At 39.3% G+C, this 25,296-nt stretch overlaps 2 protein-coding genes across 3 annotated transcripts in view; one reads left to right on the forward strand and one right to left on the reverse strand.

Annotated features, from left to right (window-relative positions):
* The window catches only part of itchb (itchy E3 ubiquitin protein ligase b), a 28,292-nt gene extending 27,816 nt beyond the window's left edge, over window positions 1-476 (reverse strand). Inside the window, exon 1 of one of the 2 annotated variants that reach the window (XM_049580277.1) lies at window positions 319-476. The gene's annotated coding sequence lies outside the window, so the exon portion shown is untranslated. Of the gene's footprint in view, window positions 1-314 lie in introns of both variants that reach the window. The other variant, XM_049580276.1, reaches the window with a different exon arrangement.
* Window positions 477-3,411: 2,935 nt separating this feature from the next.
* calcrl2 (calcitonin receptor-like 2) overlaps window positions 3,412-25,296 on the forward strand; it is a 39,189-nt gene continuing 17,304 nt past the window's right edge. The window contains exons 1-3 of the mRNA XM_049581603.1: window positions 3,412-3,524; window positions 23,857-23,914; window positions 24,309-24,486. Coding sequence (XP_049437560.1) covers window positions 3,475-3,524; window positions 23,857-23,914; window positions 24,309-24,486 — 286 coding nt within the window. The 5' untranslated portion in view covers window positions 3,412-3,474. The remainder of the gene's footprint in view (window positions 3,525-23,856; window positions 23,915-24,308; window positions 24,487-25,296) is intronic.

Here is a 25,296-nt window from a genome sequence, read left to right on the forward strand (position 1 = left end):
TCCAACTACGAATGGATAACGAGCTAACGCTAACTCAGTTAGCCGCACAGTGAGGAACAGTATGTCCCGGTTAGCTAACTTCACTGCACTGTCTGTAAACGGTGTGTATATTGACAGTGGCGGTGTGGCCACAGGAGTTGCTGAGTACATGTTGAATGTCAGCTGGTCACCAGTCCTGACAGACTGCTGCCATCCCAGCCCGGCTAACTGCTAGCCTGCTAGCTCGTCTCATCATGGCTGGCTGGAAATCCCAAAGTCCAACGGCTATGAAAAAACAAACACGGCCGGTGAGAGAGCGAGTCATTTGGACTCACCTACCCGGATCCGAAGGGAGGCTGTGAAACCAGACTGGTAACGCTGCGGTGAAGTCCGAGCCCTCGGTGTGTGGGGTGTTTAGGTTCCAGTCGGGGTTTCACTTCAAGGAAGAAGAAACTTCCACCATCTTCGTAGGCATACGTCACGTGACCGAAACAAGGTGGGGCGCACGCTTCCCCGCCTGTGCGCTGTGATTGGACCAGAGTTGGAGCGCGATGGACCAATGGGCGGCCAGTAAACATCATGATGCATTCAGGGTCCTTGTTGCAAACATGCAACTATGCCTTCCAGGTTTAATTAGGTTGCATTTTGCATTACAGGTATTTTTTCAAGTGCCATGGAAATAATATTGGTTGTTGTGTTCCAGTGAACGAAATGAAATACAGCATTTGCGTGAGCATTTGTGGTCTAAAGCCGACTAAAATCTAAATAAAATGTAATCAAATTTGGCTGATGATAATGGTCAGTGTTGGAGAGTACTGGATGTCTTTAAACTACTGGTAGTTCAGCTACATTCATGTTTGCGTGCTGATACAAGCAGTTAAATTACTTTTTAACTACTACTTTTTTATGTGGTTGTTTTTTGGTTTATCACCTATGAAAAAGTTGGCACTTATTGCAATAAACTCATTCTTTGCTGTCATGTGACTTCTTTGCATTATAGCCCATTTTGTTATAATTTTGTATCACTTTGTCAGCTTGAACTGCTTTCTGTAAGTCACTTTAGTGATCCAAACTAGATTTCTCCCTTTGCTGTAACTTTGCTGTATTCATCTTCTTTGTGAAATAATTGGTAGCTTGCAAAGCAATGCTTTCTTAATAGTTTTGCTAACACCATCATAGCCCTCCATTAGATACAACTGAAAAATATACAGCACAATACATGTTTTGCCTCTCCTCCCTTGATTCTCCACATCTTACAGTAAGACCTATTCAAGTTACAAAGATCAATTTATTGCAACTGCTGCAACTTTGTATGTGCACTGCTGCTGTGACGCACTCTTGTCTTTATGACTGTATTGTACATCATGCACAGCCATAGTCTTTCAACGTGCAACAAAATACAGTCTTGCCGACTTGTATAGTAACAAAAAAGTAACAACTACACATCATGACGAGATACACCCCTGCTACCCGAAATAAAGACGTTTCCCGGCAGCACGAAAAAGCAACATTTACTTAGATAAACTTGTCGCAAATGTAGTTTCACCAGAGATATTAGATAAAGATCTCTGGTTTCACCTTGGAATATCTCCTCAAATGACATGATTCGTATTCAACTTGTTATTGCATAATGTCAATGGCATTATATCATTCTTATATTTTCTCCTGTTTTTAGATTTTGCTCTATATTGTAAGACACAACGGTCCAACTGTCACTAACTATACACAGCAGATGGCACTGTTGTACTACCATTTTTATAGCACAATAAGTTGCTGCTGCAGACAGCATTATTAGTAGTAGCTAGTAGTAGTAGTAGTAGTATGATAGGACTACTACTACTACTAATAATAATATTAATAATATCAATAATAATAATAATAGTTTGCATGTTTATACGTCCTTAGTTTACAGATATTGTGGACACAGTGATCTTTCAAAATGTCTTGATTGGGACATTTTTCCATTGTAAAGAAAACTAATTCCACACATATCTGCCTAATCTCTCAAGCCTCATGGTACTATGTTGTCTGTGCCAGTTTTGAAACAACTACTAAGCTCTGGTGTCAAAATATTTATTGGTTTTTCCCCCTCCATTATTTCAATGGAAGACTTTTGAGAGGTCAAACTGACAGAGAAGAGCAGGATGATACCGGAAGTAAGCCTATTCTTTACGGTCAAAATAAAGGCTTCGAATTTGTCACTTGGAAAAATATGAAATAAAATACAGCATACAAAGTAATGTTTATTAGCCTACTTAGATTTATTTCATCCATATTACTCTTTCATTACATCACCAGTCACAATCTCTCTTGCCTTCAACAAGTGATCATGAATCAGCTCCATGCTGATGTTCAGTGCTCATGTCAGTTACTGTGGGCTGGTATCAAGTTTACTACAGTCTCTTCCTTAGTGTCTGAAGATGCTTCTGGCTTATTCTGATAAATTCCATTGGACAGTTGTTGTGAATACATTTTTAGAATACATATCTGCAGTGTGATAGGTATGATGTAACCAAAGCAGAAAATATTTTTCTATTAGTCACTCTAACTGTGCTCCTAAAGCTGACTTTGTGTTCTCAACAAAGAGAGTACCTTTAAGCTGTAGAGTATAACGATAAACTAGTGCCAAAGCTTCACCTTGGTTGTCCTGAGACCTGAAAGACAGAGGGTTTTGATATTTTGATATTCTTTTTTATTTATTTATTTTTGACAGTGTAAGTGATGTAGAGAACATATCAAAAAGATTTGTTTCTCAAAAACGATGTAATTTTTAATTTTTTTATAGCATGTCCCTTGTGGTGGACATCGGGTCAGTCTTTTCCACAAAAAGTACATTACATTATTAAATTCTTTTTTAAGAAATGTAGCCTAATATTAAAGGTAATGTGTGTGCTTTTAAAAATTTCCTTTGCTTCAACTGGTGCTCTGTTTCCTGAAGTAAAGCGGTTGAAAATGAGAACAAGCAAGTCCTACTGTCCCCCACAAAGGACATGGGTTAACGTGTGTATTTTGAAAGGCTTAAAATTAACATGCACTTCTTAAATCTTAATAGCCTATAATCGGGATAACTAAATAAAAACAACACTCTTATAAAAAACTGAAACAATACATGCTTATAAATTTGCTGAATTTTTTCCCCTCCTTGAAAGGAAGATATCCTCTGTTGGCCACACACTCCCATGTGTGTTACATCACTGTAAAGCTCAGAATGTGCTTTTCACAGTACATTAGGATACATAATAATAATAATAATAAACTGCATGTAGGTAATTTGAAATAAAGGCCTCAGTGTCACGTTAGTCACAGATGACAAATGCGAATTGGCAGGTGTCAGGAGGATGAAGTCTCCCAGTCAGTGCTTTATTTTGAAAGTTACAACAGGAAGTTGCACATTTGCCACTGTGCCTCTCTTGACAGCTGTAGCGGAGTGGTCGGGGCTGATCAGTGTTGTCAGAAGGGCAGCATGAGACCCTTCTCTGCTCGGATTATGAAAGCATGGGAATATTTGGCGGAAAAGACAGTTTGACAGCTCAGCCAAACAAAAGGTAAGAATCGAGTCTCTGCTTTTCACTCATGAGACAAGCTGCCAGATACTTGAAACGGTCCAGGCTTTACTTATTACAGTGGTTTTATGAGGCTTCCCTTGCATGTGGCCGTGTGAAATGTGTCCATGCAAGTCAGGATGTGATGTTGTATACACCTTTTAACAAAACTATGGCAATTTAACAGTCAATATAATAATCATACTAATAGAAATATCAATAATACTAAGACTAAATAACTTCATATTTTAAATGAAAAGTAACTTTGGGAATATTATGGGGATTCTAAAGTATAGAACAAACACAACAGAAAGCACTTAAAGTTTAATATTGTGTTTATGATGACAAACCATATAAAGTGACCACTGGCTGCCACAGACTAAATGTGCTTATAGTAGTGGTAAAGCAACATAACAGTATTTTCTCTGCACAGGGTCATAAAGAATATCATTGAGGATGAATGCACATTGAGGGAAGGTCACACCCTCTGTTGGCTTGTCGCCTGCTTCTACAGTTGCAATTCTAAGTACCATATGAATAGAAATAGAATAGAGTTGAATAGAGTGTTGCTGTGATGATATCCACTAATATGAAAGACAACAGATGGCTGATGAGTCTTTGGTCAACATACTTGGGAGCCTATACTATGAGTCAACACAGAGTTGTAAGCAAATGATGTGACAGTAAAGATGGGCAAATATTGCAGTGATGTAGTCATTTACTGGAAGCTGGTGGTGTTTCCTGTCATTAGGGGAGCTCCGAGACTCAATCAAACTCTAATCAGCTTCTATATGCAGCAGCTTTTTAAACAGAAGTCATGTTATAGTATCAAAGTATTAAAGACTGAGGGTTTCAGCTTTTATTGATAGCATTTAAAATGATAAACAATTGAAAAGGAGCTAAATCAGATCTCTCTTACAGACTTACCCAGTTGGATGAACTAAAGAGAACAGTGCAAATTAAACAACGAAGCTGCATTCCAGTGTCTGAGTATCTTTTCCATTTGACATTTAGTCCGCTTTCAAAGCACCAAGAGTAAAACAATGAAGGTTACACTGAGGTATAGAAACACAAGGCCACCTGCTCCCAGCAGGCTGAATGAGCTCACATGTGCTTTGTTATTTTCTCTCAGAATTTGCATTTCCCCTGGATGATTTTCATACACTTTCACATGCACATGAGCAGTCGCCAGTGAACCATACAGACTTGCAGGAGTTGCTTTCTTGGTAAAAGTCATTTCATGACACTTGCTGTGCCCGAATACTCGGCTGAAACCAGTGTCCGGTATAGATAATTTACATTTTACAAGCACGAGTATCATCATCATTGTACTAGTAATGACTGTGTCATTACTAGTACAATGATAGGGGAAAAACCTTATTTGGGTAGCCATGTTTAATCTATTACTCTTGTTATAAAAAATGTCTGTTGAGAATGTTCTGTAAATACCTTTCTCATAGATAAAAAAAAAAATTGCAACTTCTGATTAATCTATATAAATTTCAGCTTCCAATGAGGCCCAACCCACTTTCGATTTAAACCCGCCCATTTCCGGCACAAGCCCCGCCCATTCCAAATACAAATTCAGATAATTTAGTCGGTACATGTACAGATAACACTGTACTCGCTCAGCCGCAGTCTGAACCACATTGAAAAGGAGACCTGTATTCTGTATAAACCAGTGGTGGGACCAAGTCATTGTTTCTCAAGTCACAAGTAAGTCTCAAGTCTAGTCCTAAGTCAAGACTGACAAGTCCTGAGTCAAGTCCCAAATCCTAACCTTTGAGCTTCAAGTCCTAAACAAGTCATAATGCGCTCTTCACCAAATGTAATGCCATTTCAACAACATAATATATTAAGTTTACGAAAATCATGACTGCTTTTTAAATTTTGTATCCATTTGTTCGGAAGACTTTGTTGGAAGTTGTCTCCGTCTGTAATTTTCAGCCCACACATTTTGCATAGTCCAGTGGTTTTTTTGTTGACCCCCACAAAGTGTTTGCACAACAACAAAATTATCTTTGGTCTCATTTATTCCAGCTGGCATTCAGTAACATACCGTTAGTTCTTCATGGTTCTCTCCTGCAACTTGACCTGATGCTGTCAGATAGGTTCAAACAAAGTGGATCATCTGGAGAAGAAAGTGTCAAATTGATTGAGTTGATGGTGGAAATGAAGGGAGGGAAATGAACTGATTTGTCGCACATTTTTTAAATAGCATACTTTTTAATCTTTGGCTTTGGGGAAAGGTATCAAGTATCCAAGTCAACAGGTTCAAGTGAAGTTCAGACTCATTGGTGTTAAAGTCCAAGTCGAGTTGCAAATCTTTTTTGATTTTGTCTAGTCGAGTCTAGAGTCCTGAAATTTGTCATGAGTCATGTGACTCAAGTCCACATCTCTGGTATACTGTATGCATATGTAAACTTATTCCTAACTTGTCACTCTCTGCAATAGAGTGACACTCACTAATATTATGATAATACCATCCCCAGTTTCATTCTTGCCTCTGCAAAATTTGCAAGGCAGCTTTTGTTTCCCCAGCAGAGGCTATTTCCATGTTCACTTTGTGTGCCTCTATCTATAATTGGCTCTATTTCAGCAGAGTGTCTTCAGGAATATCCTTTACCCCCTGTGCCTTGTGTTGCCAAGTTGTAACCCTCACACCCAAGACACTGATCTCAGACCAGCTCCTTACTTAACATTTGATTGCCCCAGAATGAGTCCTTGACTCTACAGTCTGACAGTGTCCACTGTGGGAAACTTTCACCCCACTCGTGCCCCAGCGTGTCTTTGACTGGAACAGCCTGCTCTTGGCCGGGCAGCTATCAGTGTATTAATAAGTGCTTTGGCAGCTACTTTGGTCCCAACCCCCAACTATCTGGCCACCCCCCCATTTCATAACACAAACAAGCCAACAACCCTCTCCAAGTACCTGAAAAAACATGTGCTTATTTTAGGCTCGGGGGGAGATAACTGACATGTCAGGGTTGCATACTAATAGTTACAGGAGTTTGTAGTTTAGATTGGCAAAGATTTCCAAAGATTAGGAAATGATCTCATCACATGCTTGATTCATGAACAATACCAGCTCCCTCTATTATGTTTATTTCATGCTGTAAAGCTCTAAAATATCCTATTTGTTGCTCTTTCAAAGGATTCAAGACTGCTTTATCAATAAAACTATCTTGCTGATTAAAAATTTGAGTTGCATCTAATTTTTACAAAGAGAGCAAGATGAAGACGGAGCAAGCCAGGGTTTGATAAAGACCTCAGTGAGACAAGAGATGGGATGAAGAAAGCACAAGAGTAGATGCCTTGATGATGAACGTGGTGTCAGGCTGACCATATCTGAGAACTGTGTCAGGGCGTGCTGGCTCCCACACTGATTGATAGGTAGGGGGAGACTCTCATATCGGTGCTGATTTTATTCTCTTTCAGTCAGCGGCAGTCAGCTGTCTGGTGGGAGAGCTTGCTTTTGTTTGGATGAAGGAGTTAAGGAGAAGTGCTTGTGATCATGTCATGGTCTGGTCATGTCTGGGGAGCAATGCCTCTATTCTCTGTTGTGCAGTGCCTGTGCTGCTTTTAAAGCCCCGGGGACAAAAAATAGAAACAGACACCGTGTGGCATAAGTCCAAGCTGGAGGAGCTATTTTTGGGTCTGGCTATGGGAAAATAACCAAGTCCGTAATCACTCATACATGGTCGGCTTGGTTTCTGTAAATCCTGGTGCTGCTGGTGTGCTGGCTCCCTTATGTGATTTACAGGATCACTGTGTCAAGAGCCCACTTTCAACGGGACCTAAGGCCAGAAACACTAGACTTTAACGCTGGAAGCAGAAGATGTGTGCTCATTCATAGTGGCAAACAGATGCAGAGCCCCAGAACTGAATGAGGAATGTGCGAAAGTGTAACACTACACTGTGTGCAGATGCTCATGTTACAGACATGTACATGTTTTTAATGTTTAACTGGGAGACTGCATCCAAAACAGTTGTTTTTTTGATGGCGCAGTACATCCTTTGTTATTCACCCCCTGCCTGCAGGTTCAAGTACCCTGTTTGACCTGTAATTGAACCTCTTTGTGGTTATTGCATAACACAATCTTGTGTGTTGACTGTTTTTTGACTCTCACTGTGCTACATACTTGGTTAGCTGCACCACATTTTTTGCATGTATTGCATTTCAAAGTAGCTGCCCTTAAAATGCATTATGCCATATTTTCAATATAAACATTGAGTCGGTTATGAATGTATAATGTGAAGCCCCATTTCAGAACCTACGGAGAATTATTACCCAATTCTGAAGGTCTACAGAACTTTACAACCTCTTTTAGCCAATTCTATTGGTTTTAGAAATGTGGGCACTGTACATTTCTGCAAAAAACAGACGTTAGATTTGTACCTTTCTTTCATATTCATAACGCTTCTAAAGTGACATCGCTCTGATTACATGTATATGTGCAGACTTAGTCATTAGTAGGTGGAAGGAATGGTGGATTCATGAGAGCTTGGCAACACGGCTGCCAAGCAGCAAACCAATCAGACACTGTAAACATCAAACGACAAAATTGTTTGTTTTTTAGCGAGACATTTCCAGCATTTCCAGCAGTGATTGTGGCACCAAAAGTGGCTGTTTTTAGTAAGACATTGACAGCAGACCCACTGTTTGATCAACAGACAATAAAAGTAGTTGTTTTTTAGTAAGACATTGGTGGCATTTCCAGCAGCGATTGTGCCGCCAAACGTAGTTGATTTTTAGCAAGACATCTATTTGTTAGACTGGTATGCAGTTGTGATAAAACAAGTAACTTGTAACATAGACAGGGTAATACAATATGTATCCTATGGTGTGTAGGGGTATGAACAGGAGGTAAGGTTCCAGTGTGTACTAGTGTGTTGTGAGTAAGGTGGCAAATAGTGATGAACTCGCGAGCTAAAAAGTTCAGCAGTATTATGGCCTGAGGGATGAAGCTGCCCCTAAGCCCAGTGGTGTAGAACTGGATGCTGTGGTATCACCTGCCAGACAGAGGCAGGCAGATCAGTTTGTGGCTGCACTGGTTGGGATCTCTGATGATCCTGTTGGCCTTCTTCCGGCACCACTGGGTGTTGAGGTATTGCAGCAGCAGGGAGCTGATTTTCACAAAAACTTGCTGGTGAAGACATACAAACATCTGTCTTAGCAAGCTATAGACCCAAATATTTTTGTTAGGAGTTGTTTGAGGCCAAACTAGACTTAGAACCAGAATAATTATTTAACTTTTATTCATCAGGAGGTAGAAACATGACTCCAAATGCCCCCAAGTGTTGCTCCGTTACAATTAGCCAATCAGCTTTAAGCCTATTCTATCCAGATGACTGTAAACTTCTCCTTCCTAGCAAAAAAAATAAAAATCAACTCTAAGCTACTGTTCAGCCCCGGCAGAGTTCTTCTTTGCTGCATATGGTTTCTGTTGTGTCAGCTGGTATCTTCACATTGCTATTTGGCCCTCACAGCAGAGTAACTGCTTATTTTTCTAGTGATGAAAGGCTTGAGAGATAAGGGAGGGTAGTTAACGTTGCTTTGTGTCCAAACATTTTATTTCGTTTTATCGCAGCCAATGCTAGACTGCTGAATGATGTGTTTTAATTGCTACTTTGATAGACATTTTTCAAATACAACTAATAATATTAATGATGGCTGAATTCCATTTAGGCATTCCACACTGTGTCTTTATTGGTTATGGTTTTTTTTAATTAAAAAGATGATAGAAATCTTCAAAACCTTTGCAGATATAGCAGCACTCAGACTAATAATTATGATGACATCAGTTGTTTGTCATGCTATTGCTGCAGTTCAAATTGTTTAGAAAAATCACTCCAGACAAATTTGAAAAGCCTCCAAAACAGTTTTTGTATAGATTTTACTAACTGTATTAATTTTCTGGCTGCAGAGCACTTTGCAGAGATTTCAGTCAGTGAAAGCTATAATTTGACCTCAGTGCACACAGTCAGTCATGTCACTTGATGGACAATTTATTTTTTCATTGATTGCTTTAAAACTTGCTTAAATTAAAAGCAAATTTTCAATCATTAAGCATTTTTTAAGCAAAAGGGGTCAAGATAAACTCATTCCAGCTTCCCAAAGGTGAAAGTGTGTTGTTTTAACTCCCCTCTATGGTAATTAATTGAATTCCTTTGGGTTTGGTTTTGTTGGTTGGACAAAATCAGAAGTTTGAAGGTGTCAGCTTGAGAACTATTGATACACACATTTCTCCACTTGTTGACATTTTATTGGCCAAATGCTCAACCAATTGATTGAGAAAAAAACTGATTATGAAAATAATCCTAACCAGTTGCAGTCCATCTTCAGCTTTTTTAACTTAATTCTGTAACAATAAACTTGCTCACCTTTAAATGTCTTACAGAGACTTTTCATACCATAAGGATGATAGCTGTGTCCCCTCACTGTGACAGTCTTTTCCACGTCCCTTTGTGTATGTGCAACAATGGCTTATTTTTAACCTGTTGGGCTGTTTAGAGTTGCAGAGGGGAGAGCAGGGAGGAAGTGGTTGCAGCATGACAGAGGAAGGTAATAGCATCCTCCTCAACCTTCATCCTTCCTTCGCCTTCCCTCCCATTTATGCGTACACACACACTTGTGGGATTTGTGGCTCTCTGAATCCCCTGCTGGAATACAAATAAACAGGAGTGCTGCGTGACCAACAGACACACTTCTCTCCTTGGATCGCTCCGAGAGAGAGCTTGACCTATAACAGTGAACAAGAGCAGCTTATTAGAGGGAGCATGAGAAAGATGAAGAGCTATGAATTTGGTGTCAGTGCTGAATCTTAAGTAACTCTTACTGAGCTCAGTAGGTCTCATTTAGCAGATGAGATGCAGGTGAACACTCAAAGAAATTATTTGGTCTACATCAAGATTACATTTTAATTACATATAAAATTTAATCCAACAGAGTCAAGTAATAAACAAAAACCAATGAGTACCATTTATGTGATTAAATCAAATAAAACTGAGATAAATAGAATGAAGTTATTAAACTATAGAATTTACCTCATTTACTTTATGTAATTACTAGAGGTGGGGGAAAATCGATACAACATAATATCATGATATATTTATGTGGCAATATCGTATCGTCACACAGTGCCAAGTGATTTTTTTCATTATAGCCCGATAGAACCATTTTTCTGCTGCAAAAAAAATGGCTGAAGTCAGGTGAACAGACTGAAAATTTTATATTGTTAGATAAAACATATTATTTGCAGTTGAAAACAGGTAATAAATTAATGCAATATCATACGAGAGGGAGTGATGTTGTACTGTATATTGTCACGGCTGTGATTCGGTCATAGGCACGAGGCTGCAATAGCTCTACTAACTTCACTTAGCTATAGTTGGCCGCAATAATGTGTCAGTTTGCATCAATGTAGCGAGTGTGACAGTTGGTTAATTAACGGTTGAATTTATATTTATAACACCTGTGAGCGGAGTGATTTTACTGTTACATGTCCCATTGATGTTGTACTCTGTGTCATCACTCATGGAATGCCTCTCGTCCAATCAAATTACTTGGTCGGAACTAACTGTTGTATAATGCAATATATCGCAGTACACTCCATATCGCAGCATATTTAAAATTGCAATAATATTGTATCACTCTGTCCTATACAATAAAGGCAAAAATAATCTAAAAAAAAAAAAAAGTATTGTGATAATATCGTATCATGGATCCTCTGGTGATTCCCACCCCAAGTAATTACTGTTAATAAATTCTATGTATTTAAAATAAGTTGATGTCTTGAATTTTATATGTAATTAAAATACGTAATCCTGATAATAGACCAAATAAAATATTGAGCCAAATCACTTTATTTAGCTGATATCTAATCTAAAATGTGAAAATGTGAAATGAACACTGAGAGGTGAAAGTGAAGTAGCTTTTAAACGTGGTGTAAGATTGAGCCACTTTTTATGATGTAGGCTACATCCCTGAATGAGATAACTTCACAGTAAACAGTGGTACGGTACTTCAGTACAATTTTGAGTGCTTCCATTTTGTGCAACTTTTTACTTCTAGTCCACTTTATGTCCAAGAGAAGCATTATGTTTTTTACTCCACAACATTTGTTTGACAGATATAGTTACGAGTTTCTTTTTAGAATAAATCATTAAAAAAAAACATTTGATACCTTAATGAAATGCCATAATTTTTCAAAGCTTCACCCAGTGGTTCCCAACATCTTTGGCTTGTGTGACCCCTCACAACAAAATAGTGTCGAGTATTTGAGTTGTTAGCAGTTCAACCAAAGAGTGTTTTTCCCTCCAAGCTTCTCAGATGTTTTCTTTGTATTATAGTTTGAGGCCCAAAGAGGTATAATCATGCAATATCTCACCAAAAAGGCAAGATTCAGTCTAAAGTCCACAAAATAGATATTCAATTTTGTAGCAGAATTTTGCTTTTTTTAAGGAGACTTATTTCATCACTGATAATATACATTGTGTTTTAAAGAGTGTAGCAGAAGGAATAGTCGGCACATTGAGAATCAATTCATTTTAATCCTGGTCAACAGTTTTCATTCTCAACTATCCTGGTTCTAGCTTCCCCAATGTGAATTTGGTTTTACTGAAGGCATCCCATTAGTATTCAGCAAATTAACTGATGGTAAAATTGTTATTTCTTATTGTTAGTTACAGCCTTAGTTTGTGGTATTGAATCTGCAGAGGGTTGAAATGAAAGGTTAAGCCCATTGTTTCTTATCCTTGGTCGGCTCTGAAGTGATTGGCTGTGTGTTTCTGCTCCCTTTGCTTCTCTCTGGTGTTGTGTTTCTGGTATTTTATCGTATTTCTGCCAAACACTCCCATCTGCAGCACAACACTCAATTGTTCCTTTGAATCCGACTTGTTTTGGGCTATCTTAAAAAGTAGATAATGTAATAATAAAATGTTAGTTTCTCTGTTGTTGAGGTCAATAATGACCTCTAGGGTCGGGACAAAATCCTGTTTTACGTCACAGCAGCATCTGCAGTCCATTTCACTGGGTGCAACGGCCAATAAAGCTAAATCTGGTGTTGCAGAACAGCAGTGTTTGGATTTCCCATAGCTCCATCTGATGACCCATGACCCCATGAGAGCAGTCTCTCACAGCGAGGTTTGAGGATGTGGAGTGCTGGCCATTCTCTAAATGAAATGGGATCAAGATGACCAGGATTCAAATATACACTGAGAGTCCTTCTATAGAGAATTCACTGTAAAACTCTCTCAAACCTCTGGGTTTTTCCCATCGTCATGGATACAAGCCAACCATTTATAAGAGTAGATATGTTCAGCAGGCACAGTGGAGTTTAATGAAAGATGTGTCAGTGATCTAAAACAGGTTTTGTGTCGTTGCCTCAGAAGTTAAGATCAGTCATTTATTCGGTGCAGCAGTTTAACATAATACTGGAGGAAATCCACTGCAGTTGATGCAGAGATATGAGTTTCCCCACAAAGGCACTGCTGTTAAAATCACTACTGCTTCTACATGGAACATTACCATTCCTTGGACAGTTTCCAGAGACATTCTGGGAAATGTAGGACATCAGTAATTGATTTCCAAGGGGGGGTGAGTTTAGAGGAAGTGGGCGTACAAAAAAAACTTAAGACTTCAAGAAGTGATTAAATATTTCATTGTGGCGATATTAAAACATAGGAAGGGGAAAGCAATGGCTAAAACATTTGTTGTTTTAATGAGATGTTTTATCTCAAAGCTTTTTCTGAATTATTGATAAAGGATTGGCTAATCTATGCCACACTTCGGCATAGTGGGCCTCAGAAGGATTTATTGAAAAATGCAGTTCACATTTTATCAGATGGAAAATATGTGATGGCCACAAATACACCTACTGTATGTTCTACCTCCCAGCAAGAACATATTGTACAAACAAAGGGGGAATTATTGGAGCCACTCTCTCTTCATTTTGAACATCTGGCTTATTAACAAATCCTAAGAAATATATTTGTTTTAGGAGAAACAAAATTTTGCCATAATCCCACTTACACTGACTTGTCCTTTGATCGTGAGGCATCATATGACTTTTTGGCTTGAGAGATCCGTGTTTAATTTCCTTAGTTGATGTTTGTGTCCTTTGGAATGCTTCTAAACGTAAAATAAAGGGCCCCGAGGCTCAGGTCTTTGTGGTGTGTGGGTCTCTCCTACATCTAATCAAAATCAGTCAAGATGCACTAATATACTGTGCAAATAATATTAAGCCTCCCTCTTCATTCCATTAAGTAGACATACATTAAATCCCTTTTTTAATTATGCCAGAATGACCACGTCTTTGCGTTAAACCCCTGTGAAGTTGCTGTTCAGCCCAATCTTATGAAGCTCTTTGAATGTCTGTACATATCCTCAGTTAATTCAGTACGCTTCCAAAACTAATTGGACAGTTTCATCACTGTGATTGTTATGCGTATGTTGCTTGGTGTGTCATTTGTGCAAACATAACACACATTGATTAGAAATATCCCTTACCTTGACACTGCTGCTTCACATTTCTCAGCAGTTGGTTTCAGAGCCAGTAGATTTGACAGAAGATTGTATTACATAGATGACTGGCATTATCATGTCTGGTTTGGATTTTTAAAGGCGTATTACTCATGTTTATATTCTTATAATTAAGGCTGGCAATAGAGTGTGAATTTCTTCTGTATTCAGGAGTTTAAGTTTCCTACACACGGTGTACCAGTGGCTCAGTGTTGTTGCTACAGCTGTTACCAGACAAAAGTTACACTTTGACAATGACTGCTCTCAGACCATCTAAACATCACACTGGAAAAAGAAATCAGGACTCCTTTAAAGGAATGTGTTGAACTATTGAGCTATCTATCAGCCAATAGAGACACCAACAACTACCAGTGATTTACTTGTAGCTCATTGGCTGTGGTGCCAGTTATACTTCAGCAGTAGAGAGAGAGCAGTGGGAGTTAATACAGTTTTGTAGAAACCAAGCCATTATTGATTCTGCTAATTGGTCCGATTATTTTATCAAGTCCTTTATTGATTCCTGATCAATTTTCTTTGTTGAAAAAAGTAAACCCACACAGGTTTTCAGCATCTGTGGAACATTTAAATTTCTCTGAGGCTAAACACAGTGGAGAAAGTCTGCTAGCCCTAGCAACAGTGTGTCTGTCATCATCTAAAATGAATGATGTGAGAGAATATTTCTACAGCATTTGTTTTCATTTAGGTTGTCTTAGTGAAAGAAAAATCTGCTAAGCCTGCTTGATTGGTGCTAATGTGATTACATCATTGGATACTTATCCTTAGTAACGGACATGCATCATAATAGACGAATGTCATTACATGGCATTCCTGGTCAAATGAAGACACTCTTTGAGCTGTGTCTTCCTATCCACCACAACTTCTTGTTGAAAGTGCAAGTTGTAGTGAGTTGAACATCACTGAATGTTTTACTATGCAACTGTCAGAAAAACATGCCGACATCAATAAAAGGAATTGCTAAGCTTGGAAGCATGTAATTCCAGTGGATGGGAGACTTTGAAACCAGTTCTCGCCTGGAATCAGACACATGTTAACTTAGAGTGAGAAAGTCAGAGAACTTTAACAAGCACTGCAACTAAATATGTCTGTACTTGAAACATAATAAACAGAAAATACAAGAGAAAAATAATATCATAATACCAACTACTAACTTGTAAACATTACTCAAATTGAAAGAAGTAGTGTATTTGTCGGGGACTATTTTCAGTCCTAGATTTGGTGTATTGCTGTGTTTACAGCTGCAAGGCAGTGTGTGGGATCCACTCAAGATAACCTTCAATGCCCACAATCATTGTAGTGAAGTAACATGTCACCCAGTGCAACATGTGGCTCAGTTATGTGATTCTTGGATAGTCATGGTGCTCTATAGCATAGAGAAATAAGCTATATCAGGCTTTGCATTCACAGGCAGTACTTGTTAGTAGTATCAATTCATTGCTGGTTTTATGGAATTTGTTGAATTTATTTGTATGCATTTCGGTTTATTTCAACCCGTCTCCTATTGTCCTAAATTTGTTTCAAGTCACTAGTGACATAGGAATAATAGTTAGCATGTTAGCCGTTAGCCTAGATACAGCCGTAGCGTCAGACCTGTTAAAACGTAATTGAATGGGCATCCTTTCAAGTGCAAAGTTAGTCCACTAAACAAGCTTTTTCTCCACAAAGACCACTTCATATTGTTAGAATAAATGTCAGAGAACATATAGAAAACGACATGTAAACGTGTTGTCTTACCTTACCGGTGTGCTGCCATGTTTGTTGTTTACCATTTAGCTAAGGCTGCAACCGGTCCCATTCCTTGCAACAGAGGTATTCCTCTTCTGTGGGCATTGGGGTACAGCAGTCACAGGTAATGTTACACCACCAATCTCCAGAGCTAAATCCTTCCAGCAGCCATTCATAACGTTACCTGTTGTGCCTCTCTCTCTCCTCCTCTGTTCTTCAATTTCACAAAGCTCTTCGTCAGTGTATTCTGGCTCAAATAAATAAAGGCGGCCATCGACTCTCAATGTGGAAAGCCTATATACTAACATTCCACATTTAGGTGGTCTTCAGAGTTGTCTTACTTTACGGTGTGTTTACCGTTTACCTCTGCTTCCCAATGCGCGGCTGAAATATCGCAAGAACAAGCAGCGATCTCATACCATGCCTGAAATCTCGCAAGAACAAGCTGCAGCAGCTGCAAGGCAGAACTGGACAGTACCCTGAAAAGTTCATTCATTTATTTTATGAAAGATTTATAGAGGAGGAATGGCTGCTGGAAGGCTTTAGCTCTGGAGATTGGTGGTGTAACGTTACCTGTGAATGCTGTACCCCAATGCCCACAGAAGAGGAATGCGTCTGCTGCAAGGAATGGGGCCGGTTGCAGCCTTAGCTAAATGGTAAACAACAAACATGGCAGCACACCGGTAAGGTAAGACAACACGTTTACATGTCGTTTTCTGTATGTTCTCTGACATTTATCCTAACGATATGAGGCGGTCTTTGTGGAGAAAAAGCTTGTTTAGTGGATTAACTTTGCACTTGAAAGGATGCCCGTTCAATTACGTTTTAACAGGTCTGACGCTACGGCTGTATCTAGGCTAACGGCTAACATGCTAACTATTATTTCTATGTCACTAGTGACTTGAAACAAATTTAGGACGATAGGAGACGGGTTGAAATAAACCTAAATTTCCCTTTAAGTCTCTTTGTAGTTGCTTTGAGTCTCTTTGAAGTCATTTTGTGTCTGTTTGTGGTTATTTGTTTTGTTGTGACTTTCTTTGTGTCTCTTTGCATCTCTTATGCATCTATTTGTTGTGTCTTTGTCATTTTGGGCCTTTTCCTGGTTGGTACTCTTACAGTGACTTTTTGAAGGTGAAGTCAGTGGGTTCTCTGACTTTAGGCCCGTGGGCCTGTGCCTGCTAGGCCGGTTCAGGAATCCTCCAAGTCTAGACTTATCCTTTAAAGTAAACCTGAGTACGTGAGCTGATATTTCACCTTTTTAAATTAGTAATATAGGTTACAGGAGTAGGACGAACGGCAATCGTAAAAGAAATTCCACCAATTTAGCATTCTTAAAACATTCATGGTCTCACAATGAAGAACGTAAAAGTTCAATCTAAATCGATGCAGCAGAATCTGACTTCATGCAGCTGCTTCTAGAGCCCCAAAGGGCTTTACACAGTTTTTGTCATATATGCAGTAGTACTCCTAAGACCTGCAAACAGACTTTGATGTGTAAAATTGGGCTTCATCTGTGTGATTTTGGTGTTTATGTCCTCATAACTTTCCAGAATTGAGCTGACCAATAGGACATGAAACGAAAACCAGAGGGAGTGGGCAGAGTTTGTGCACACAGAGACTCAACGTGTGACAGAGTGACAGAGATAAATGTTGACAGATGACAGTGTAGAAGAGAAAAAACAGAAGAGGTACATTAAGAGGAAAGACTGCCAAAGAATTGCCAAGATACAACAGGACAGAAGAGAAAGAAAAAGAGAGTTGTAGCATTTATATGTGTGGGTGTGTGTGTGTTTGTTTGACCTGAGTTTAAACTCCTCTTTTCCTCATTTCCCCGCACAGGAGAGACACACACAAAAAAAATGGTTCATCCAGATAGTGAAAACACAGACACTCATCTTCAATATGGAGTAGAGTTTAGACACACTTTGTCATATACACACAGACCCATACAAACATTCATAAATAGTATTAGTCTGTGTGGGCTTTATTTTGTTGACATTTAAAGCTCAAACATTAACCAATGGTGGACCGTTTGCAAGACATGTTTTAATTTTTTCTACAAGTGTCTCTGCACTTTCCTTCGTTGCTATTGTCAATGTATTTGTTATTTAGTATTTGCTATTTAGTGTGTCATAATTATCTGATGCTCTTGATCACCTCAATTACCAATGGTGGCCCTGGACAAAATAAGGGACAGAGGAAGTGACGAATGCAGCAACCTTTCAGTTTATATTGTTACCAGAAAACAAAGACAAAGCAGACAACTTGGCAGCAGTTCACAGATAGATTGTGGGCAGTGTTTGTTGGTGAGAATGGCACACAGCGATCACTGCCAAGGTATTATAATGTTTGAGTCTGTGTGTCCTTGGATTTACAATGTTCTGATGGGAAACAATACATTGCTAGAGGCAACTGTGGGCATAACAGATAGAAAGGCATTCATTTGTTGGTTCTTATTGAATGGAATTGTAATTATAGGCTAAATGATAAAGAGTTTGTAGATTGAAATGTTGCCTTGAAAAGACAAAAAAAAAAAGAGAAAGAAAGTAGAAGGCTGTTATAGAGTATGATTCTCTCGTGTTTTGCTGGTAGGAAACAATTTGCAATCTGCAAAGAGCAGATAAAAGGCTTTGAAAAGTATTTATGTGCTGGTGTGGTCGTATAGAGTTCAGATAACAGACATTACAAGTGACCTCCAGTGCAGTATGTTTAGGAGATAGGTTTTAGAGCATTATAGCCTATGCTCTGTGTGTGTAAGAGAGAGGAAGCAGGAGAGAAAAAGTAGTAGAGACACAAAAGCAAAATCTATATTGTAGGAAAGGTTTGATTGCCAAGCGGCATTAAGTAAGTCTATCACATCTACCAGTGACCATTCACGGTAAAGAATAACGGGTCTTTTTTTTCCTCCGTCTGTTACAGAGTTCTCCCACCATGATCCACTCTGAAAATGGTTATCCTGTTAGATTTGGCAGAGAAGGTTTTAGGGAGCTCTCAAAGAACCCCAACTAATCTCACTACTTAAATTGTTTTTAAAAGAAATAGCTCTACATGAACATTAGATCTTAGAGCAGTCAACAACACTAAAACCTTTCTTGGAGGGGTAGAGGAAGCTGCAGCACCGAGCAGTGTTATTGGCTTATTCACTTTTTGGCAGAGAGTTAGACGAGAAGATACGATACCGCTCTCATGTCTGACCTTTAAATATGAAACTGCAGCCAGCAGCCGGTTAGCTTAGCTTTGCACACAAAGACTGGAAATAGGAGGAAACAGCTGTTCTGGCTCAGTCCAAAGATAACAAAACTCACCTAACAGCAGTTTCAGTTTCAGTTTTACACAGGGTTATACAGTGATGTCGTGGAGGGTTTACGCAGGTATATGGGGGTATGCCCACCTTCTGTTCTGTCTGTTACAGTATACCCACCTATTAGCCAAAAAGCTATTGGAAAATAAAGGAGTATACCCACTTCCTCATCAGTAACCTACTTATCTACCAAGTAGTACAACCACTTCATCATCTTCCACTACACCATGGGGTTATATTGTTTTTGTATAGAGTGCTGAGGAATGAGTTAGCATTTTAGCATTCCTGCTTCCCTTGTCTCAAAGTCAGGGTTTTTTTTCAAAGAGGTGTTTGGTCTGTGGTCAACACAAGCCTAAGAGACTTTCACATTTTGTTACACAACATAAAACATATCAATAAATAACCCCATTCGTGAATTTTGAAGCATTTACATATCTTAAAAAAGACGGTTGCTAACAAGTGGCTACATGAGACTAGAGAACGTCATTACGCCAAACACGGCTTCACAGCTTTGTTGCATTTACTCTTCGAAAATCATAAAAGTGGTGTTCATTTGTGAAGATTATCTTGCTGAACAAAACTTTTTGGCGAGGTAACCAGGGTGATGCTAACTTCGGTGTTGGCCAACATATAACTTTCATCCCTGCAGAACTCTATAGAGTAAACTAACAAGATGCTATTGTAAAGTGTCAGAGGTGCTGTTATGCAGATTTTGTCATCTTCGAACTGTGGCAGGTAGGCTGTTCTGTATCCAATCGCAACTACTTGTAAATAAGACAGGGTTAGAGTTGTTGAAAGAATCTTTGGCAGAGCTAGGCTAGCAGTTCCTCCTGCTCCCGGTCTTTTTGCCAAGCTAACGTTAAAGCTAAACAAGTCAGGAGCTACAGCATCTGACACACAGAAAGGAAATAGTGTACTTATCTTCTCATTTTCTTAAATGTGTGAAATCAGACCCATTTTCAGTAGTTTGCACGCTGCACCTTTCCAGCATCAAAATGTGAGTCACTGTAGACAATAACTGAAAGGTTAGCTACATAAATATTACATTCTTGAACACCAAAAAGTTATTTACTGCAAATGTTTTAATAATTACCTTTGTGTCTTGGGCTGAGTCAAAACAGCTTGCTTCAATGCAACCTTTGCACATCATTCGCTCTAGGTATGAGCCTTTACACAAAATCACTGTTTATGTATTAACTTATGCTTTAAATACTCAGTGCAACATAATTTATTAAAGTGCTCTGTTTCAGTTAAATCTGGGCTATGTTGTTTTTCCCTCTATATGCTCGTCAACAGTCATGATGCTCACATGTGTCTCTTGCTCTGCATGAGCAAGTAGATAGAAAGGAAAAAAGAAAGTCTAATCCCATGGGTTCTATTCAAGGCAGTTGTTCTCAAAACCCCTTACACCCCTGGCTCTGACCTCATATTTCTCTTTCCTTTACATCTCCATCTCTACTCAAAGAAGAGCTTTCTGGTATAAAATTGAACTGTAACTACTTTTAAAGGTCTAGTGTGTGGGATTTAGTGGCATCTAGTGGTAAGGTTGCAGATTGCAACAGACTGACACTTCTTCCGTGTGCCAAGGGTGTAAACTATGGTGGCTGCTGCAAAAACACAAATAGCCCTATCTTGAGCCACTCTGGGCTACTCAAACCAATCTGCTCCATATGTGGATATTACCAGCTCATTCTGAGGTTAGGAAAACACAATTCTTAGTTTCAGATGATTACACACTAATGAAAACTTAGTTATGAATATTATATTCTATTTCTGGCAATATATCCCCCTAAATGCTACACACATTTAAACTGGGCTTAAGTCCCTTGAATCCTAATGTTTCCAATATGCCAATTACATTTCCTTCACAGTTATTGAGAATTTTTTTTTTTAAATCCTGCTGATCCACAATGTTAAATTACTTTAATATTCAGGCCCAATAATATTTTTTTAAGTGTGCCATTTTATACATTTGCAAGTAATTCAGTTGATATGTTTTGTAGCCTTTAATAGATTTTGAATATTGAACATGTCATCTGCACAATATAAATCATGGAGAATAATGGGGATGATGGACGTTCACATAATTGCTGCTGTGGAGACAAATTCAGCTTTTTAGAGAAGTGGTCATCATTTGGAGTCATTCCTAAGAAAGGGTCAGGTTTACTACCTTTTAAAGCTGGTTGGCTCCTTTGCCTTCATCTCCAAAGCTTGCAGCACAAGTCAGCACAAGTCTGCATTCAGCTGAGAAGAGCATCTGACATTGTGATTGACAACAATGACCACTTTATATTGCATTTTAAACCAAAGTTAAGAGCACTGAACAGCTGAGGGTGTTATGTCAAGCTTGCCAAGCACTATGTAGCCAGTAGTCTGTCTCATAGATAAATAAAACCCTATCATATTATCACCAAAGCGACACTTTGTGTAGCATGTATTGGTTTTCAAAGACTCTGCCATTGTCACCTCTCTCTCTTATGACTCCTTACACTGTGTTTATTTTACTCTTGTTTGGCTCATTACAGAGGAAACACGGGGGGGGGGGGGGCTTGCTGACCTTTTGCCCAAAATAATAACAAACACATATCTGTTACTCTGACCCTGAGTGGGCAGTGGAGAGCATGAACTTCCTGTCCTGATAGATGAGAAAATACACGGCTACTGTAAATAAACATACATTAGCAGGCTTGTGAGATCATGCACTTTCACAGACTGTTTGAATTTAAATCACCACAGGCATTAGCAAATTTATTTATTTCAGGGACTCTCATACATTAGGTCATAGACCTAGAAGTTATTGTCGTTCATCAGCCCTGTCTCCTATAAATGTTGTGTATATATAGCTAACATGAAAGAGCAAATAAGTTTTTGAGGGAAATATATTAGCGTAATGAGGAAATGTTGCTAACTGCCTTAAAAAAATGTTTATATGGAGTGGATCAGCAAAAGGTTCACTGACAACATATTTAATTGGTTTTTCCTCCAGAATAGACAATCTTGCAATATAATATCCACTCACAGAAACTGCAAAGTTTTGTTTTTATTATTACCTTTTTTATTAACATTTAACCAAGATCCCAGTCTTTCCCTAAACGTACCCAAAGTACTTTTTTTCCCTAAACCTAAGACAGGAGTCTAGATGTGAACCTGGGCTTCTAGTGTCACAGTCCTGCTCTTTTTAAGTCGACCGTCTACCCCAACCACCTCCGTGCGAATTGAGCACACTACGTAATCCAGAAAGCGATTATGTCACATGATAATGAATGCAATTTGGTAATATACAAGCGTTATTTTCAAAGGAGACAGGGTTAAATACATATGCTAAACTAAGTCGCTGAATATACAAAACTTTATACTTGCTTAGCATCAGCATGTTAGCATTGTTGCTGCGTATGTGTTACCGTGCTGACATTAGCATTTAGCTCAAAACAATGACTGGCTGAAGTACAGTCTCACAGAAATGCTAGCATGGCCATAGACCATCCATCCATCCTTTTTTAACCGCTTGTCCGAAGCCGGGAACACCTCTAACAGGAGGCGCCCGCAAAGGAGCAGTGGCTCTACTCTGAGCTCCTTACCCTATCTCTAACGCTGAGCCCAACCACCCTTTTGAGGAAACTCATTTTGGCCGCTTGTATCTGTGACCTCATTCTTTCGGTCACTACCCAGAACTCATGACCCTAGGTGTGGTTTGGGACATAGATGGACCAGTAAATCAAAAGCTTCGCCTTTCGACTCAGCTCTCTCTTTACCATGACGGTCTGGCGCAGTGCCTGCATCACTGCAGACACTGCGCCAATCCATCTCACATTCCATTCTACCCTCACTTATGAACAAGACAACTGCCCCAAGCAACTCCCTTGCTTGGGGCAGTAACTCCCTTCCACCCCAGGGGGCAATCCACCATTTTCTGGCAGAGAACCATGGCCTCAGACTTGGAGGTGCTGACTTTCGTCCGGACTGCTTCACACTCGGCTCCTCCTTCAAGAATCGTCACTTTAATGTGGTGGAGCGGTTTGCGTGTCCCCGTGATCCTGGGAGCTGTGTTGTCCAGGGTTAATAGCCCCTTGTAGCGTCTCCCAAGGCAAAGTGGTCCCAGGGGACCATGGCCAACCATTGGTCACTACAGCAAAATTGGATAATCGAGAAGTGCTGGGCGTGAAGCCAATGTGACATAATGGCCAAACTTTTGAATTACAACTTCCAGGTCCTTTCTATGATGCCACTGGGCCCCAAAAAATGTTCCCTTACACTTACACTGTTGGAGAGGTCTGTAAATCAGTGGGTAATTTGAAAACTTAAATAGCCAGTATCTAAATTATTATGTCCCAAAAGATATAAAATTCACCAATAGCTGAGTCCAGAGTTATTTTCCTACCGTTTCTCATAACATGAGCGACCCAGAGACCATGCACTAGGGAAGCGCAGGGTTAAAGGGAACAATAGTGCGCTTGCTCTTTGGGCCCATGGATGAGAAACATCCGGATAATTTTATACCCAGAAGGGGAACCACTGAGCAAATTTCACAGGAATGAACCAAGCCTGGGCTCCAATGCTGTATCCTATTCTCTTACATACATGCTGTAGACTCTTATCCTATCTTACCTCTTATTTGTGTAATACTACAAGCTATATATAGAATACTCTGTATATCCTAAGAACCCCAGCTTTGGAATAAGTAACTTCTCACATGTAGTAATATATGGTTACTTGGCGATCAGGTACGAGAGTGTCTAATAACTGTTTTGTCCTTGTTCTTGTTCTTTTAGAAACATGTGGAGGACCCTGACACTCTCACTGATAGTTGCACTGGCATTGGGCACAGAGGTGAGTGTGATCATGTGAGTGTGTGTAGATGCCTAGCTCTCTCCTTTTCAGTCTATATAAATAGCTGATTACTCTCAACGCCCTGAATGTTGACAGTAAGGTTTTCACGCAGTATTGAATCTTTCCATACTCCAGTAATGTCCTACCTTTACATTACGTTTTAGCCGAGTATGTTTTACCGGCTATTTGCAAGTGTTTATCACTTCCATGTGTTTATAAAAGCCCATTTGCTGTTCTCTCAGTATACCTTTTTATTTTCCAATTAAAACTTACAATGGTAATGCACAATTTTCCTCTGTCAACTGTTGCTAGTCTCTAACAAGAAAGCGTATATCAGGAGGAGACATTCATTTTTCTAACATCTCTAATATACAGTGTGTGAATTTTCACCCAGGTGTGCCAGTGTGAGGATGTGGGGTCCATGGTTGCTGTCGAAGAGGCAGTGTTGGAGGAGCAGGAGGAGAACTTCAGTGACATATCCACCGTACTAGGAGCGTCCCGAAACCAGATCCTGGCTGCTCAGTTTGAGTGTTACCTGAAGATAATCCACGATCCGCCGTGTACAGAAGAAGGTGATAAAACTGTTAAACCTTTAAAACCTTTTTTTCTGTTCAGTTTCAATTCAATCAATTTTATTTATACAGCCCAGTATCACAAATCACAATTTGCCTCACAGGGCTTTACAGCATACGACATCCCTCTGTCCTTAGGACCCTCGCAGTGGATAAGGAAATGCAGTAGATGTCGTACAGAACAGATCAACATAATAAATTAACAGTAATCCGTATGACACAATGAGACAGAGAGAGAGAGAGAGATGCAGGACAGACAATAATGTTAATAGCTTACAACAACATTAATGAAAGTAATAATATTATAATTATGATTCTGGCTATTGTGGTACAATATGTTGAAAGTAAATATTAACATCTGATAGTATATGTATGTGACAATAATCACATGTGTATAATAGCAGTAGAAGTATGACTTCATTCACAGTTCACCAGATGACAGCCGTCCAGCTGGAACGTACAGTACATGTCTTTATGGTATTAACGTGTTGTTTCTGGCGGTTGGCAGATAAACATAAGGCTACATCCACACTAATACGTTTTTGTTTTAAATTGGCGTTTTGGAACCCTAAAACAGAGACCTCTGTAAATGCTTCTGACGCCATTTTAGTTTAAAGAACTCTGGGATTGCGTTTTGTGGAAACAGAGACTTTGGGAAACTATGAGGCAGACACCCATGTTCACTTGCCAATTGGATCTTATCAGTCACAGCTTGTAAAGTCAGAACATTATAGCTACATTTACATAGCTTAAGTGATTTTGTTTTTCTTGTGTAAGTACTCCTTTCCCATTGCCATGACCTCCTCAGGC

The sequence above is a fragment of the Epinephelus fuscoguttatus genome, linkage group LG7 (genome assembly GCF_011397635.1).
Source record: "Epinephelus fuscoguttatus linkage group LG7, E.fuscoguttatus.final_Chr_v1".
Taxonomy (NCBI): Eukaryota; Metazoa; Chordata; class Actinopteri; order Perciformes; family Serranidae; genus Epinephelus; species Epinephelus fuscoguttatus.